We start from the raw sequence: 16,736 nt of genomic DNA, 5'->3' as shown, positions 1-16,736 counted from the left end.
CATTGCTTGACAAAGGACACAAACATTTCTAATTGAATCCAGCCCCTCTGTGAATGGTTCTGGCCAATTCTCAGGAAAGACAGCATGATGTTTTCAGAATCTCGTGCACCAGCAAGTCTGAGTTGAATTGTTGCCCGTTCGCACTCCTCTGGGTGGAGCAGCTTTGTAGCAGTTTTTTTTTTCTTACCTTAATAAGGGGAAACCAAAGTGTTTTTCCTTCACATGTTAAAACATAATTCCTCTTGGTACTGCAGAAAATGTATGGTCATAAACAAATGAGGCAGATTTGTTTTTCCTTCATTTAATCAGCAAATAATTTAAGAATCTTTTTATTCATTTGTTTTGTTTTTTTTAAGACAAAACATTAACTGTTACACCGTGTGTCGCCTGTCAGTCATTTATCTGCAGTCTTCAGAATCTCCTTATGGACTCTGCTGTTTCGGTAAAATAGCCTAGTATCCTCTAGCATTCATTGACCAAAAGAGTTGCACAGTATAACTATGTTTGCCATGTTTCGCCCTTGGGAGGCGTTCAAGCAACAACCTGATCAGATACCTGCACCACTTTTTCTGGCTTTTTTTCACCAGAAAGATGCAGGGATTCCTCTCCCGACTGGGGATTTTTCACCAGGAAATCTATGTCCTATTATGTTGGAACCACTGCACCCAAGAAATGTAATTACACATTTGGTCGATGCTGCCCGCGACTGTTGTGATGGGCCTCATTAGTATCATTGACTCCTCTTGTCCTGTATATTTCAGGCTCCTCTTTAAACACAGTTTTTAAATTGATCAGTGACAGAATAACAATCATGGCCTTAATAATAAGGGATCATAATTATAGCATCAATTTTAGGACTCACATATGTCAGCAAATTCCTGGACCAAATATCACATTGGACGTGAGGCAATCTACAAATCACTAGAAAAACTTAAGCTCCGCCCCACAAAAAAATAACCCCAACAAAGAATTGGTACCCAGGATGCAAAAAGTTCCAGCATTTTATTTGTTTCTAAGTCATCGGTACACCACCACATAGTAAATAACCCATAATGCACATGCACATGCGTCAATTCCGGCAAAGATGTTGGCAAATTGTGCGTGTTATGCCGTAGGCTCTATAACGATTCCTCCCTGTCTAAATCAGGCCTGAGTCTGAATGTGATCCCTTTAGTCACAAGCTCATGGCTGTGGGTAAGAGTAAGCCTCTGGATAGACTTTCTTTCATCACAATGACAGACTAGTACAACTGTAATCCAGCTGCCAAGCTCCAGGTCCTGTCTGCCCTCAGTGATAAATAAGACTGTGAGCCCTAAAACGAACAGAAAAATAAATAAATAATGCACCTAATTGGCTCAGGTGAGGAATTTCTTCTCCCTTGTAATTCACTCCCATCCTACCTGAAAATGCATATAGCTGTCCTTACTTTTTTTTTTTTTTTTCGTAGGTATGTCATTTACAGTTCATTTCTAAATCATTGTGAAACTGTTTCTCTGGCAGATATTTGCTATTTTTAGTCATTGTAATACTACAGAAGGGCTGTATGTGGATCGTAAGGGCCCAGAACTTAGTTTGTTCACATGTCTTTGTATTTCCACTTCTGAGTTGTTATGTGGTCTGTGAAAACGATGGGAAACTGACAACCGTGTGGTCTTCTACTGTGAAGTGTATTTGAAAGGCGGTTTGCCCTCCTGGGCTCTGCAGAGTCACCCACCTATGACATTGTAGACAACTGTTTTGCTGCTAATAACCAGTTAGTTACACTTTGCAAAAAATCGAACAGATTTTTACATTCAGAGACTCACTCAGTTTTGGGGGGTTTTCACACTCTTAATATCTGACTACAAATATTTCACAATAAAAGCCACCTAACTAGACTGCTTTTAATTTGAAAAGGCTGTATTGAGTTTGAACTGTAATATACCAAGGGCACTTGTTGATGAAGTTCCAGCTTTGTGTTCTTGTGTTCAATGTAATAATTAGCCTTTTCTAACCCTAATCAAATAGTTTGATTGTCTAAACTCAGTCAAAGAAAGAATTTTGAAGAAAAAAAAAAGCAACTGAAGTGTTAAAGTAATTCCAAAGAAAGTATAAAAACGATGTGTGGGAAGTGAGCTGCGGTCTCTGGTATGAGAGGAGTAATTACTTACGTCACCCCGACTAGGCTCCAAAAATATGGGCATATTTTGTCCTTTTAGACCTGGAACAGCATCACTTTGTGTAGCTGAATGATTAGCTATGACACCAACAATAAAATAGTAAATGAAGAAAGGAAGAAGTCAAGTTCCAGGAACATAAATCTGATTACTTTTTGTAAGTATTTCATCGTCTGCCTTGAGGCTTTTTACATGTTTATGATCCTCTGACAGTATGGATCATGTTTCCGTAGACTGAGTCATTGGCTCATTAAAGTTTATTTGCTGTAAACAGGATACTTGTCCACTAAGGATGGAAAGTAGCTTTTCTTTCCCGTTTGATTCTGATTACCGTAATGCACCAAATTGTTCGCTTCCACTTTGCTGAGCATCACCATTAAGTCATGTGAGCGAGGTACAGGTCTCTCCTTCAGCCATGACCAAGTGGTAGCCGCTCAGTCTCACGTCTACTAGCGTTTCTTTGTAGATGTGTTTGAAGCCACCCATAAAATAAAATAAAAATCCTTCAAGCTTTGTTTTTGTTTCCAACAATGCCTGAGGTAAATATTTGTCTCCTCAGTTACCAAATGTCCTACTTTGTATGTAGCGCTGCATACGAGTGCGGCAGCAAATGACGCAGATGAGCGCGCCGAGACTGAACTAAAACAGTGAAGTTGCAATGAAATGAAACATGCTCGAATGCTCAGTAGAGCTGTGGTTTACTACCAGGGATGAGTAATGAATCTGTGGATTTGCCACACATAAAATGCAGGTTTGTTTCCACTGCAGATACAAGAAAATCTGTTTTTTGTTGTTTCATACATGCTAAATTATCAAAAATCCTCCAGTCTTACTGAAATGACTTGTTCGTGTGGTCTTGTAGTAGTTAACAAATCAGTAAGTGCTACATTTGAAGCAAATCCAGTAAGTATGACCTTCAGTTTCCTTGGCCTTCCCCAGGCATGTTGTTTTTGTCCTTTTGCTGAGTAATAAAAGCAGCGGTTTCTCCAAGCAGAGGGACCCGAGGGACCATCGACGGTAAGGGGAGGAGACCCCCGGTCAGCTGACAGGCTACATGAGCTGCGGTTGTAACATGACACTCCTGCCATGCTGCTTCTGTGGCTGGTAAACAAATGAGCTGCCCTCTGACCGGAAACACTCTTACCCTTTCCTCAGTTTCTCTCTGGCTCGACCAGATTCAGCAGCCTCGGGTTTATAGTGATAGGATGAAGGTGGGGCTGAGGTTAGCAGTCGATCACGAGGGTTCAAGTTTAGAATATCAGGATGACTCAGCCGCCTTTATTGTGACAGATGTGAAGATGGTACACAAAGTTTATTTTGTTTCCCAGCTGTTCCTGAATTTAATTTATTGTTATTATTACTATAATTTTTACTATTTATTTATTTATTTATTTTTGATAACATGGGCAAGCTTTGCATCACTTTGATCACTTGTATGTCTTTTTATGAGAGGCTTTGCTTTGCATTGCTGCTCAGAAGTAACATCATGTGCTACAATCTGTTGCTTGTGTTATTTTTTTCAGAATACATGGCTGCTTTGCGGAGAGCGGTGTAGTTTACTTCGCAGCCCACTGGGCTCATTCTGTGTAAACACGAGGACAGTTTGTACCTCTCATGTTGTGTCCCTGGCCTCTATGACTCACTCGCCTGGTCAGCGCTCTTATTTGATCCTTTTGTTGTTTAGCCACTGTGTTAAAACACGAGGGAGACGGGCCAGTATGATATTTATGCCTGAAGAAGATGTTAAGTTCCCGTAAATTTGGGATGGAATAAACAAGGAGATTAACTGTTTGCAGGAAGTGGAGAGAGACTGGTTGTTTTTTCTTTTTCTTTTTTTCCTTCTTTTTTTCTTCGTTGAGCAGGAACACGATGTGCTGCAGGGATCCTGTTACAAACGTGTTTATCACTCTGCCTGCAGTGATTGGTGGACAGCACATAGGAAGGAATCCCGCCTGTCCGCCCCCCGCCAATGAGGCCTCTCTGCTGTATTCTTAATGTGTGGGACTTTAACTTGGTGTTTTTCCAAGTAATGTGAATGTGCGCTGGCTTCCATGCATTCGCAGTGTGCCTGAAAGAGTTCATATGTGTGTAAGCACAGACCCAGTGGATCGCACTTCCTGGAAGAAAACCTGAGTTGCTGAGAATTCTGTGATCGCTCACAAAAACAAATTCCTGAAAATGGCCTGTAACTAAAACTGGCCAGTCACTGAGGATATTTTTTCTTCTTCTTTTTTTTTTTGTGGGAGTGAGGAAGTAGGTCTTTGAACAGCTAAAAGGGCTGACAGAGGGGGGAGGTAGTTGTTTATGACAAGCCAGCACCACAACAAGTCCCGTCACCCTTTTCTCTCCAGTCTGTCAGGTGTCCTATCAAGTTTCATGCTTCAAGACTGAACATGCTCTACGAAAAGTAAAAGTGTATTTACACCAAGCAAGACTCTACCAGCTGTATTTATATTTTAGGAAAGGTCAGATGTTGATTTGTTGACAATGTCTGGCTTGTTTTGATAAAATGCAGCTTTTTTAATCACCCACGCTTTATGCTGTTGGTAACTGTGGTTTTAAATGATTAATTTCTTTCTTTTTTTAAATGAAAATACTAAAAACTTTGTGCTATAGACCTCCAAAACTATTAGTGAGTGCATAAGAATCACAACAAGCTGTGATTAGCATTTCTAATGTCTAATGTTCTATTGAGTGTTTATCAGTAGCAAATGTGCTGTAATAAATACTCAATAGAACATTAGAAATGTGTATTAATGAACTAAAAGATTTTCAATGTGAACTTTATTTACTCCTGGTTTAGAAAAACTGCAATTTATGTCCTTTAAGAAAATAATTGTTTGGATCAGTGAAATATGAACACCTCCAGCAGGAAACACCAGGCTTGGTCAGGTGTGGACAAACAGAAAAGCATTGTTACTTTTGCACTTGTTCATGGGATTTGTCAACCAACAAACAAACATGCAAAAAATACAGCCAGCCTGTTTTCTCGAGATATTAAAAACGTTTAAAGTTGAGCCAGTTGTATTACTAACATATCTAAATGATACAATCAAGCAAACCATTTAATAGTTATTAGAGAGCGAATTCCCAAGTGCTAATGATATGTTTAACAGTCAAGTTTTTGTTTTGTCATAAAAAATACTTCATCCTGTATTTAAGCAAATGACTGATAAGTCGTCCATTTATCTAAAATACCTCGCAGTTTGTGGTTTCACATACTTGAGTGAGAAGTTTGCTGCTTTGCTCTGTTTTCTATGACTCTGATTCGAGGTTTAGTTATTAGTTGATCAAAATACACAATATGTTAGGGGCATACGAGGCCACCTACACATTACACCTACAGGAGCTGCTTTGCCATGGAAACCCATGCCACAAAGCCCCTAGTGCGAAGTTTATGCTGATGTTATTGAGTCAGCAATAACTTTTACCTCCTTTATCACATGTTGACCGACTTCTGTTAGTCAGCACTGGAGAGCCTTCTGCCCTACTGCTGTATGGTGTGGTTCACCGAGAGGACCTGCAACAGGTGGTGAGGAAGGCAGAAAGTGTTATCAGTGGAACTCTACACTCCTTTGGTAATAGTCACACTAGGCCACTGCGAGGGAAAGCCATTTGTATCCTAATGGATCACACCCACTAAAGACATCACCTATTCTTCCCGTCGCCCTCTGGGACCAGATTCTGAACAATGAAGTCCAAAACCAACAAAGTAACAGTTTTTTTCCCATTAGCAGTAAGAAGCATAGCCCCTTTTCCTCTCTGATGGTGTTTTCTAACCTATAGTTCATTTTCTTTGGTTAGTTCTTTTTTTCCCCGTGGTTTGGTTTGTTTTCACACAGAGAAAAATCCAAGCGAACCAAAATGTGTTTCTACAAACTACATGAGAATGTTCAGTCCACTTATTGGCCAGATGTGTCTGGGGTGGGAGCATCAAAAGTAAATACAGCAAGAAGGTGCTGTGTTCTGGGCTACTGGAGAATTTACCTTTATTTTACTGCTAGCTGCTTGCCCGTACAGACCTTGCCACATTTATAGTACCTTGCCGCATCCTGGAATATAAAGCATAGTTGTCTACGGGAAGGTTATTCGGTCAAACTTGCAACCAATTGGTAGTTGATTTGGATAGAGGTCGGGTCCTGTTCACATCATAATCGAATCACTCCGGAGTTCATTTGGAACCACATCAAGACCACTTCCTCCAAAGTTGTTTCGGTGCAGTTGTTTTGGTCTGTACCAGAGTACAATTACTGCACTGTGTTCAATCTGCACAAACAAAGTGCATCAAGGGTATGATTTAAACTGACTGAACACCAGAGGTGTGAAAACACCCGAAGACTGGTGTAAGATCTGGAAGTTCAGTTTTAAACATGCTACCCTCAGATCTTGCAGTGTCACATCCAACTACACCCCAAAGGGTCATAGTATCATTGCGCATGTCAGAGGTGAAGTTGCTCAGTAGGACAATGGAGTGACCGGAGATTGGGAAGGTATAGGTCTACAGAACGGGTGGCCCCTGTGACCCGACCACCAGACACTCTCGTGCACGCCTCTGTCCTGGGCCTGGCTCCTGGATTGGGCAAGGTACCACGATCCATTGTTTTATTTCTTTTAACTCCATAAAAATCACCTTGCCCGCCTATTAACTTAAAACAAATAGGCATTTGGAGATCCTACCAGGTTGACCCCAGCAACATACCTCATAGGATTACTAGGGCACATAAAATGCTTCGCTATAGTGGGGATTCATGTGGGAGTCTGTTCTATTTTATGCACTTTGTAACTTTGCTCTGTGACTTTCTGTGGTGTAACACTTTGTGGCTGACTTGCCTAAATGCTTCCACTTCAGAATTTGAAAAGGTGCAAATGGTTGCACTTTACAGTAATATCAGTTCTAGCTGAGGGTGGAGTATCTTGGAGGGAAGAAATATCACAAACAGACTTGCTGCAATGGCAGCATCCTATTGCAGAACTACACTCAAATTTAGAGAGCTCTTTAAAACTATCAATTTTTCTACAAATGTTTGTAAAGGCAGACTGCATGGCTACGAGCTGGATTTGATACACCGGTGGCAATAGGACTGAAAACAAGGTTCAGACGAGGTGTGGCTATATATTAAAAACCTCCAAAAGAACTGGTTAATCAAGTTATAGTGTTAGTAGGAGTCCATGCTTCCTCCAGCTGTAGTCAATATAGATATAGATATAAATGTGTTTTTAAACATTACTGTGTTTTGGAAGAATTTTAAAGTTTTGTCTTTGACTTGCTGGCTGTTCCTTTCTCTGATAAACATCATGTATAAAATGAGCAGGGGTTCATTTACTGTGCTATACAGGCTGAACTTCTGCACTCATGTTTACAGCTTTGTAAGCGGAAAAAAAAACCCAGAGAGGGCAGCATTTGTCTCGGTCTGGTGTGTCAAAAATAACTTGTTAATTTAACAAAGTGTTGTATATGTCTGATTTGGGATTTTAGATTAAGCAAACAACTGAAAATAATCTTGGTTAAATCTTTGGCTTATACCACCGAGAGTCATGTCTGGAATGATATTTAGATATCTATTTCCAGGTCCTTCAAAACAAATACAGACAGAACCCAAGTATAGCAACAGAAAACATTTGTAGGCCCAATCAGTCGGTTAAAAACAGTCTCAAAACTTTCCTCTGTCTGTTGTATGCACATGCATCCACATGCATTATGGACAGTCCTCCCTTTTCCCTTGTTTTTCTTCCTCCTCCTCCTCCTTCTCTTCTACTTCTCTGGCCATTGCTTGTCTAACCAGGGGATATAAACTCTGCTGTTTACTCTCAGGGCTTGTACAGGGCTGTGTCTGGGCTTGACTGGGAGAGATAGTGGAGCCTGTAGCAGTTCAAGCTCTTCGCTCAATGGGAGCAGCAGAGTGCAGGCATACACAGCAGTTCACTGCCTCATAACTTTGTATGCCAAAGGTCTTCTGTGTCAGCGGCAACCTGTCAAACCAGCCACCAGCATTAACAGTCATAAATCTCAGGACTAATCCTGAACTACATGGGTGTAAATAAAAATTTTATTTCATTTAAAGGGGAATAAGAAAATATGTTACACTAATATTTTCAACACAAACACTTGTGCTAAACCATTTATTTCGACATTATTTATTGATCAGTTAATTTGCATTTACAATCAACCCATGTAACAAGCCAGTAGTTGCTGCTGAGTTTGATTAAAGTAATCCTGTTGTTACAGAATAACAAACCCTGACAAGTATTTGGTGGAAAATGCTTGTAATTATCTGCTTCTTTTGAAAAATCCATCTATATAACGTGTAAACATACATTCAAAGGATATTGCGTGAAGTTTTGAGGTACAAAATAGCAACGCTGTTTAAGTGGGTTCTGGTTTTGTGTGTACTGTTCACCTTTTCAAAGACACATCTTAAATATATCTGGAGTTTGGAAGGTGGTGAATGGTGTCCCAAAAAAACACACCAACATGCTGTGGAAAGCAGTTTAAATAAACTGCTTCTAGCATATATATCATGGCCATATAGTCTGTCTATAAATATTTCGGTCTGTTCACGCTAAATGCAAATGAACTAAACTATGGTTACATTTAAAAGTCTGCAGAGACGCAAATTCATGCCAGTTATGTGTGATAAAATTTGTCAACTAGGCAGAAAAATTTGCTTCATGCTGGTCCCGAAGGCCTGTCAGTGATTCTCTTGATATCAACAACAATTAGAAATGGAGGACAAACCTAATGTAGGCATCTGTGGCCAGCTAGAGGTGAACGACTGAACCTTACGTTAATGCAGAGAGTCCTGAAAGAAAAGTGACTTCTTAGGAGGTCCTGAAAAAATACCGTCATTTGATTCAAGCTGTCAGGTGTACTTCACTTCATCCTCTCAGAGGGTGTTATGACAAATATTTATAGTTTTCTATAAATCTCTGACCACTGACAAGAGTCAAATGCACTTATCCTCCTTATACCACATTGTTTATGTATCTATTACAATACGTATCCAGTTTCAAATGAAAAAGTGAGGTCAACATTTAAGAAATAAGCCCTGTAAGCCCTAAAGCTTAGGCTCCAGACTGCTCTGTTTTTTTCTCCTCTTGGCCAAGTCACCTAGATCAGACATCACCTAAATGTTCACCTCAGTGACACAACTCTGTTACCACTCCCCTACAGTTCAAACCTTCTGTCTGTGGTGGTCAACCAATCAGAAGAAAGCAGGCTTAAGGGGAGAGAAGCAAGAACGGCTTGTTTAAGATAGAAAATGAACCTTAGATTTCTTTTTACTCTATTCAGTCAAAGAAGGAGTCTGAAATAAGCATAGCACTTACGAGGAAGGAAATGCATTAGGCATGTCTATTAAATACGTATCTTCAAGGTTATAGAAGGAGATTCACAACTTAAAAAAAAAAAAAAGTGATTTACTTAATATGTTAATAGTTAATCACTTAACTTTTCCCAGGTTGTGTGTGCTCGTCCAGGACAGCTACGGGATGTTCAGTGTGATCCAGCTGCAACTCCTGCCTTGTGAGGATGACCTCAGCAGGTACTGCCAGATGTGGCAGGGGAAGACCTGCATGCTGAGAGGCATTAAAGTGGTACAGCGGGTCACACGAGAAAGGTGAGACCCATATCTTCCACTTCTCTTTGTAATATTGTAATATTATACAGTTCTAATCGCATAATCACCCTGCATTAAGAACTATGTAACCCATAGTCCCCCTTCCCCTTTCTTCGCCCTCACCACCTGTGCTGTCATTTGGTTTTAACAGGATACACAATAATAGCGCATTAAAAAAGAGCACACGCACACACAAAGTCCTCTTTGCCTTTTTATCTACATTTCAGTTCCCAGAAATTGGGGGAAGTTCGTGCTATGACTGATACCAATCTTGCTTCACAGGTTATCTTGTCAGTCTTTAGCCATCAGGGACAAACTGCCCTGGGTGGATGCTTGTCATAGACAAGTCCTTTTAAGAAGTGTTTGTAAAGTAGCCTGGGGACCATATGCGCTGTGCTCAGTGACTCTCCAGTATGCTTATCTTTGGATGTCCTGATTTTTTTAAAGCATTAACAACCACATTTACAATACAGTGAGAACTGGCAGTGCTGTGGCTTTGAACAAGATTATTTTGTTCTGCCAGCAGTGTGACTGTGTTTACATGTAAAATGATACTGAGGTGCATACTCGCTTTTCCTCGTGAGTTTCCATAGTCAAGATCCCAGATTAGTAGCAGTTAGAAGAACTGACATGGGTACATTTAGACACCGACTGAAGGTATGTTTACATCCTTGGTATTTTCAGTGCCATCGCAGCCTATAATTTCCCCAGAGGGTGTCTGTGGTGAGACTCTGATGGATGGGCTATCTTCAGAGGTGCACATTGACCATCTTATTAGCTCAAGTGGCAAAACACGTGAGATTGAGTTAAATCAGGCATGTGTTTCTGAGAAATTGTGACTACTGGACTTCTAAGCATATCCTAGAAATCATACCGTAATGTGGACCTATTATGTGTTCCCTTATTATTTTTGTCATTTGTTGCAATGGTGGCTGCTCATATTAATCGTGGTCAGAGTATGTACGAGTAAATGAGGTGGATCAGACTCAGCTTCAGACAGTTTGTTTAACTCTTTGCTCTGTGTGATGTCAGTAAGGGTGGATATGCCTAATATGGTCTTCTCAGGAACACAGCTCTGCAGCCCCACCCACCTGCTGTTCAAACCTTCTGTTTGGGAGGAACAGGCTTAAGCAGGTAGCTTAAAAACGGAGGGAAGGGAACTAAAACAGCATGTTTGATACTGCATGGAGTGATACTCTTAGTCTTTATATTCCCTAAAAAGAAATTTACAGTCTCTCACAACAAGACGTGCTCTCCACCCATGTCTGTTCATAGTGTGTCTTAAAGATGTGAAACGTTGAAGTGGGATAGATTTGTACACCCAGAACCAAAAACCTAACATTCAGACAGACCATAAATCCACATTAAAGCAAACTAATTAACACCTCTGAGATAACAAGACTGCAAGAAGTCACTGCTGCTGATAAATAGAGAACAATTTTTTTGTATTTGTTTTTGAACCTCAACTCATGCTCACTTGGTTATAGTTACTTCATAGTGTCATACACCAGTTATATGGCAGATCTTGGTTTGATCTTTTTTTGGCCAAACCAGAAATATCTGAAATTGATGGAGATCAGTTAAATCTGCTGCACGCGTTTCAGCTAGCAAACATATTGCTGTCTTGCCAGTTGTTACATGAGAAGTTTAACACAACTCTCGTGTCTGTACATTAAATATCAGGCTACATGTAGCAGGGCTGTATGTCAACATAACGACACTTGTTTTAGGTATCTTTTAGTTGTTTTAGGCTATCAGATTTCCTCAGGTCTTTATCGTATCCCGAGCTAACTTGATGTTATTTTAGAGACAGATATGTGAGTGTCAATAAGCCCTTGTCACCGAACAATGGTTGAACTATTCTGTTACTGTATCAGCCTGGCATGTGAGCTGTATGGGTTGTCATTAAGGAAACGATTGATTGATTGATCGTGGGTTTTGTTTTTTGTTTTTTTTTTTGGAGATTTGCCAACAAAATCAAATAGAAAATGTGTAATGATCAGTCATCACCCACTAACAAAAGAGATTCAAGTATCACTAACAACAGACTGCGGTGGCCATTACCACTTGTTGCATTCAGATGCGTGTGCTTAACTTTTGTTAAACTAAGTATTCAAAGGCAGCATTAAAATCACTGCGTCCTGAATGAGACCTGTTAGCTTGTCATTACTCATCCTTGAGCAGTCCTCACTGGACTCAACTGGGCTGCAGAACCAGTTCCACACAAAGAAACTCTGTGATTAGAGGCTGACTAACAGGTTGTTAACCACTGGGTGATATGACAGCTCACACATGCACAAGTTGGCAGCTCTCACCTAAGCAGAACTCAGAAGGGGCGTCTTAGAAAATAGACAAAAGAGCGGGAGACTGACGTGATATGCTGGAGTTGCGACTTGCTGTTATTCCCCCGTTTGTAATTATTGAGTCCTTACTTGGAGTTTGACGTCACTTAAACATCATAAAAGCACATCCAGTTTGATCCTGCTCCAGTCTGTCATTCCGGTGATTAAGACTGCGGTGAGAAATGGCAAATGTCAGTCATCAGGGCTTAAAGTCACGGACAATTCATGTCACTTGTAATTGGTTTTCCAAACCTTGTTATTTTTGTGCCACAATAATATCATAATTTGCACAGGGTGTGAATGTTTCCCAGCCTTTAACCTGCCGGTAAGAAGCAGTTTCAGCGTGGTTCTCCTCTCTGCCAGCCCGAGCATGCTCACTGTTAATTCTAGGTGCTGTTAGGACAAGCTCTGTTTTAGCAGAAAACTGTTTCAGTGGAAGTGAAACTGGCTGTGAAAGCTCCCCATCTCACTTATTCACTAGTTTCACCTCCCCATCCCCCCACCCCCGTGCCCCTCTTTTCACATTTTCTCTCTCCCAAAAAGTTGATTCAGTTCATCTGGTCTTAGTATTTTCAGCAACCTTATAAACCCTAAAGAAACCTGCATTCAGCTGAGACCAGAGAAGTCACTTGGATGAGTGATAAAACGTTTCTCCCACTGAAAACACAACATCCACATAACAGAAGCAACTTTTTGTTGATTACCTGAATGATTGAGCATACATCAAGGTATTTTCTCTCTCTCTCTCTCTCTTTTGTCTCACTCCCAGGAGCTCCAGGCTTTTCAGCTTGATAGACAGCCTGTGGCCCCCAGCGATGCCTCTCAAGGATCATGGAGACTCACTTAGTATGCCAAGTGTAAGTCCTCACTGTAGAGATAATTCAGCTGAGCCCTATAACAGGAGCTGAAACCAGATTTAACCTGCTGATAGTTTTGTATTCAGCTGATCAGTTGTTAAGCCTTTAAAATGGCCCAAGGTAGCATTTAAAACTTGTGATTGAAATGTCTATTTTTTTTTTTAATTCAGATCCCAAACAAAATCATTAGCATTGTAGTAAAATAATTTCTAAACCAATTTTTGTTTATTTTGCAATGCTTTATTTCCAAGTACAATCCTTTTTTTTTTAAAATTCGGTGATCAGAAATTAGATTAAATATTTCCCTCCAATAAAGCAGGAACAAGAGGACGTGGACTGACCATGCTTACGTTGCGAGTCAAGTAAAACCACAAACTAATAATGAATGAATTCAGCTACTGTTGCAGCCCTAATTAATTACACATATGTTCAGTTTGCATTGTTATACAACACAGAAAGAAATCCCCGAAAACTGTGACAACTGAAACGCAACAGGAATGAAACTGCTTTTATATAAACTGTGAATTTAGTTGACATCCTGATAACCAAATTGAACTTTGAACTTCTTTCCTCCTCATGCTCGCTCATTCAGAGATGCGATCTATAAGTTGGCAGCAACCAGCTGATGTTTTCTTCCAGCGTACGTGAAACCTGCGGTAGAGATTTCGGTGAAAAGTCTGTCCCAACAAAACAAAAGAAAATAGGAGAAAGACATTTCAGAGTCACAGTTTTTGTTTAACTGCATTTGTTTCATCCTTGCTCACAGCACTTTTAGCACAGATAAAATCACCCTTCTTAACCCCACCCACTGACTAAACTCTGCTTGGTCATTATTGAACACACCACCCAACCTGCCTGAATCACATATCAAATTTGAGATGTGGGCGGTGGTTCACAGAGCTCTGGAACCACTTTGAGTTTGTAGTTGTCTCTTATTTCCAGCTTTTTCTTGCAATAAAACAGGAATGTAGCATTGCTGAAGAGTCAAACGGATCATTTTAACAAAGGGGAAGTCAGCATAGAGCAGCTTAATTAAATTAGATGAAACCATGAAAACGTCAAAAAGAGAAATCCACACTGCCAATTTCCAAAATGTGTTTTCATTCATCTCCTTTGGTCTCAGTGTGTAGAGCTCTCAGGGCCGTGTGAAGGCAGTAGACTGCTGAGAACGCTCTGTGACTTAGCCGTGTCCTGTGTCCACAGGAAAGCCGATCTTTGGCTCCATCTCCGAGTTTCTGCTACCTGCTGTCAGGCCAGGAGAGCTCAGTGGAGCCCACCGAGGATCAGACTGCTTCCCTGCTTTACCTTCACCCTGCACAACGTACCTTACGAGACATACTGCAGGTGAACAGTTTCTCAGAGCACGCACAGAAATCTTCAGCAGATTGAGATAAGTTATCTTCAGCAGATTGATTCAAACCTTTTCTTTTTCAGAGCGAGACGAAAACCTGCCGCTGCACTTTTATTGCCACTGTTTTATACAAGAGAATGCAGGTATTGTATCTTTATTGTCACGCCACAAAAAGAGCAATTTAATTGAACCTCTGTTAAAGAACAGAGCAAACACTCTGCCCTCTGGAGCGCCGCAGTCTTCCTGTTGAGATCATTTGAACTAACGTGCTGATAAGCTCTGACGTAGACTGCAGAGTTCATATCGCCCGGTCTATGACAGCCTGTGCGAGGCCTCGCTGTTCTTCACCATTGATTGGTGAAACCTTTAAACTTTGACCAAGATGAGATAACAGCTCAGATCAAAGTGGTGGACTTTGCCATGCACTCACCGCACTGAAACACAGTTATTTAACTTTTTAGTGTTCTTGCACTCCTTCAGCAGCATTGTTTGTTGATTGATTCCTCTTTTCGTAGCTCTTTTCAAGCAATTCTTCTACAGAAGTGATAAATACCATCTGATTTCTGCTTTGTAAGCTATGTTGTGTCATGTTTCCTTTAATTGGCCTCTTTCTAGGTCATTTGGGTTTCCACGTAATTCCCTGCCTGTGTTCTTTATTGTCTTTGTCTTTGTCTCTGTTTCTTCTGCAGAACACTGATGTAGGCCAGGGTGAGGTTTGGTTGGTGCTCACCGACCCGAGTCTACAGGAGGAGCAGTCAGAGAGGCCGTGCAGGCGCACTGTGCCTCTGTGTGTGAACACTTCCTGTGTGCTCACTTCCTCCGTCCTCAAAACACTAAACTCTCCCGCTGTCTGTCGCCTGTCGTTCAGCGATGCCATCAAAGAACACGGTAGAGCTTTATGTAAACCATTCGAGCATTAACAGTGGCCTCATGTGTGCAAAAGTCACTCTCAGGGAGGGAAAGCAAAAGAGCTGCATTTAAAATTGTGTTCATGACGAAATCAAAACTGGGATCATCAGCTTCATAAACTTAGAGTGTTGTAGCACTGGTAGGTATAAAATAAAGCATCTATGGTTACAAATTTTATGATTTGTTACACTGTTAAACTGCTGTATGACTGTTTGAGGTGGTATTCAGTAGTTCCCAACCACATGGATGGACCCCAACAAAGGTCATACATCAAAGCAGCTGCTATACAAATACCTTTTTTAGGGCAGATGATGTTGATAACCTTTCATTTCAGACATAAAACAACAATTTATACATATACACATCTAGACAGATGCCTGTTTATACAAGTACGCATACGGATGTTTACACATATGTGCTCAAACAAAATCTAAATAACCAATCATCAAGTTTGAAATAGAAGAGGAAGAAGTATGTTCATAGTTATTAATCCCTGAGGTCTGAGAAAAATGGCAGGAGGCGGGGCTTAATATACTAAGATTTTGATTTGGAGTGACCAGGATGCATGGGAATAAAAATGACAACTCAGCTTGAGAAAAAAGTTTGTTGGAGAAGAGTTAGAGAAGCAGGGCTGAGATGGTTTGGACAGCTTTGTACAGATGGATATATTGGATAAAGGATGTTGAGGATGGAGGTGCCAGGAAGGCAGTAGGTGCCTACTGCAGGGCACAGCCAAAAGGCCTAACGACTGCAAACATGAGTTTGGTCTGAGGACCTGAGCGCTGTGAATAAAGCAGTGGTAGAAAGGTTAAAGCAGGTGAGAAGTTTAGAGGTGAAATGTTTCTGGTGAAACTGATAACAGGACACAGACATTTGAAGCTTTAACTAGGAAAGTGTAAGTACCTCAAAATTGTAGTTTAAGGATTTTGTTTTAAATTTCAATCAGGCACAGTTCCCATCACTGTGGTTGTTGTAGCTCTGTACTTATTACTTAATCAGACATTAAAAAATACATTTTATTACTGTAAAAGTCACATTTGTTGGAAAGCTCCGGAGAGCTCAGTGCAGTTGCTCCCAGAAGGAGTCCTCGTTTCCAGAAATTTAGCCAAAGTCAGCATGATTCACAGCTGGTATGGGAAATGTGACGAGATGAGGCTGCCAGGGTTTGAGCTGCAAGAATTATACTAAAAAAAAGTGGGGTTTTTTTTACAGAAGTTAGTCACTAGTTTTCAGTATTTATACAGTTATGTCCATAAGTTTCAGACTGTGACACATTTTTTTATTTTATTTTTTTTATTTCACCTAATCAAGATGTGATCAAAGTGCAAACATTCAGCTTTAATTTGAGGGGATTTCCATTACTGTTTCAAAATTGCAGTCATTTTTTTATTCATAGTAACCCATGTTCATAGCCTCAAAGTCAATTGTTACAAACTAGCATAATTTTAAATATCAGGGTTGTTTTAATACTTTGTTGAGAATCCTTTGTAGTGTCTTCCTGAAGT

The 16,736-nt window shown here is 40.4% G+C and overlaps 1 protein-coding gene across 2 annotated transcripts in view; it reads left to right on the top strand.

Annotated features, from left to right (window-relative positions):
• spidr (scaffold protein involved in DNA repair) overlaps window positions 1–16,736 on the top strand; it is a 43,872-nt gene that overhangs the window by 20,737 nt on the left and 6,399 nt on the right. For both annotated transcript variants that reach the window (XM_085389427.1, XM_085389426.1), the window contains exons 11-15: window positions 9,614–9,772; window positions 12,884–12,971; window positions 14,175–14,315; window positions 14,406–14,465; window positions 15,012–15,210. In XM_085389427.1, coding sequence (XP_085245553.1) covers window positions 9,614–9,772; window positions 12,884–12,971; window positions 14,175–14,315; window positions 14,406–14,465; window positions 15,012–15,210 — 647 coding nt within the window. The remainder of the gene's footprint in view (window positions 1–9,613; window positions 9,773–12,883; window positions 12,972–14,174; window positions 14,316–14,405; window positions 14,466–15,011; window positions 15,211–16,736) is intronic.

The sequence above is a fragment of the Rhamphochromis longiceps genome, linkage group LG18, assembly GCF_057381845.1.
Source record: "Rhamphochromis longiceps isolate RC_006_pf linkage group LG18, R_longiceps_female_GT1.1, whole genome shotgun sequence".
Lineage (NCBI taxonomy): Eukaryota > Metazoa > Chordata > Actinopteri > Cichliformes > Cichlidae > Rhamphochromis > Rhamphochromis longiceps.
The sequence above is the reverse complement of the archived record's forward strand: the minus strand, read 5'-3'. Positions and strand labels throughout refer to the sequence as shown.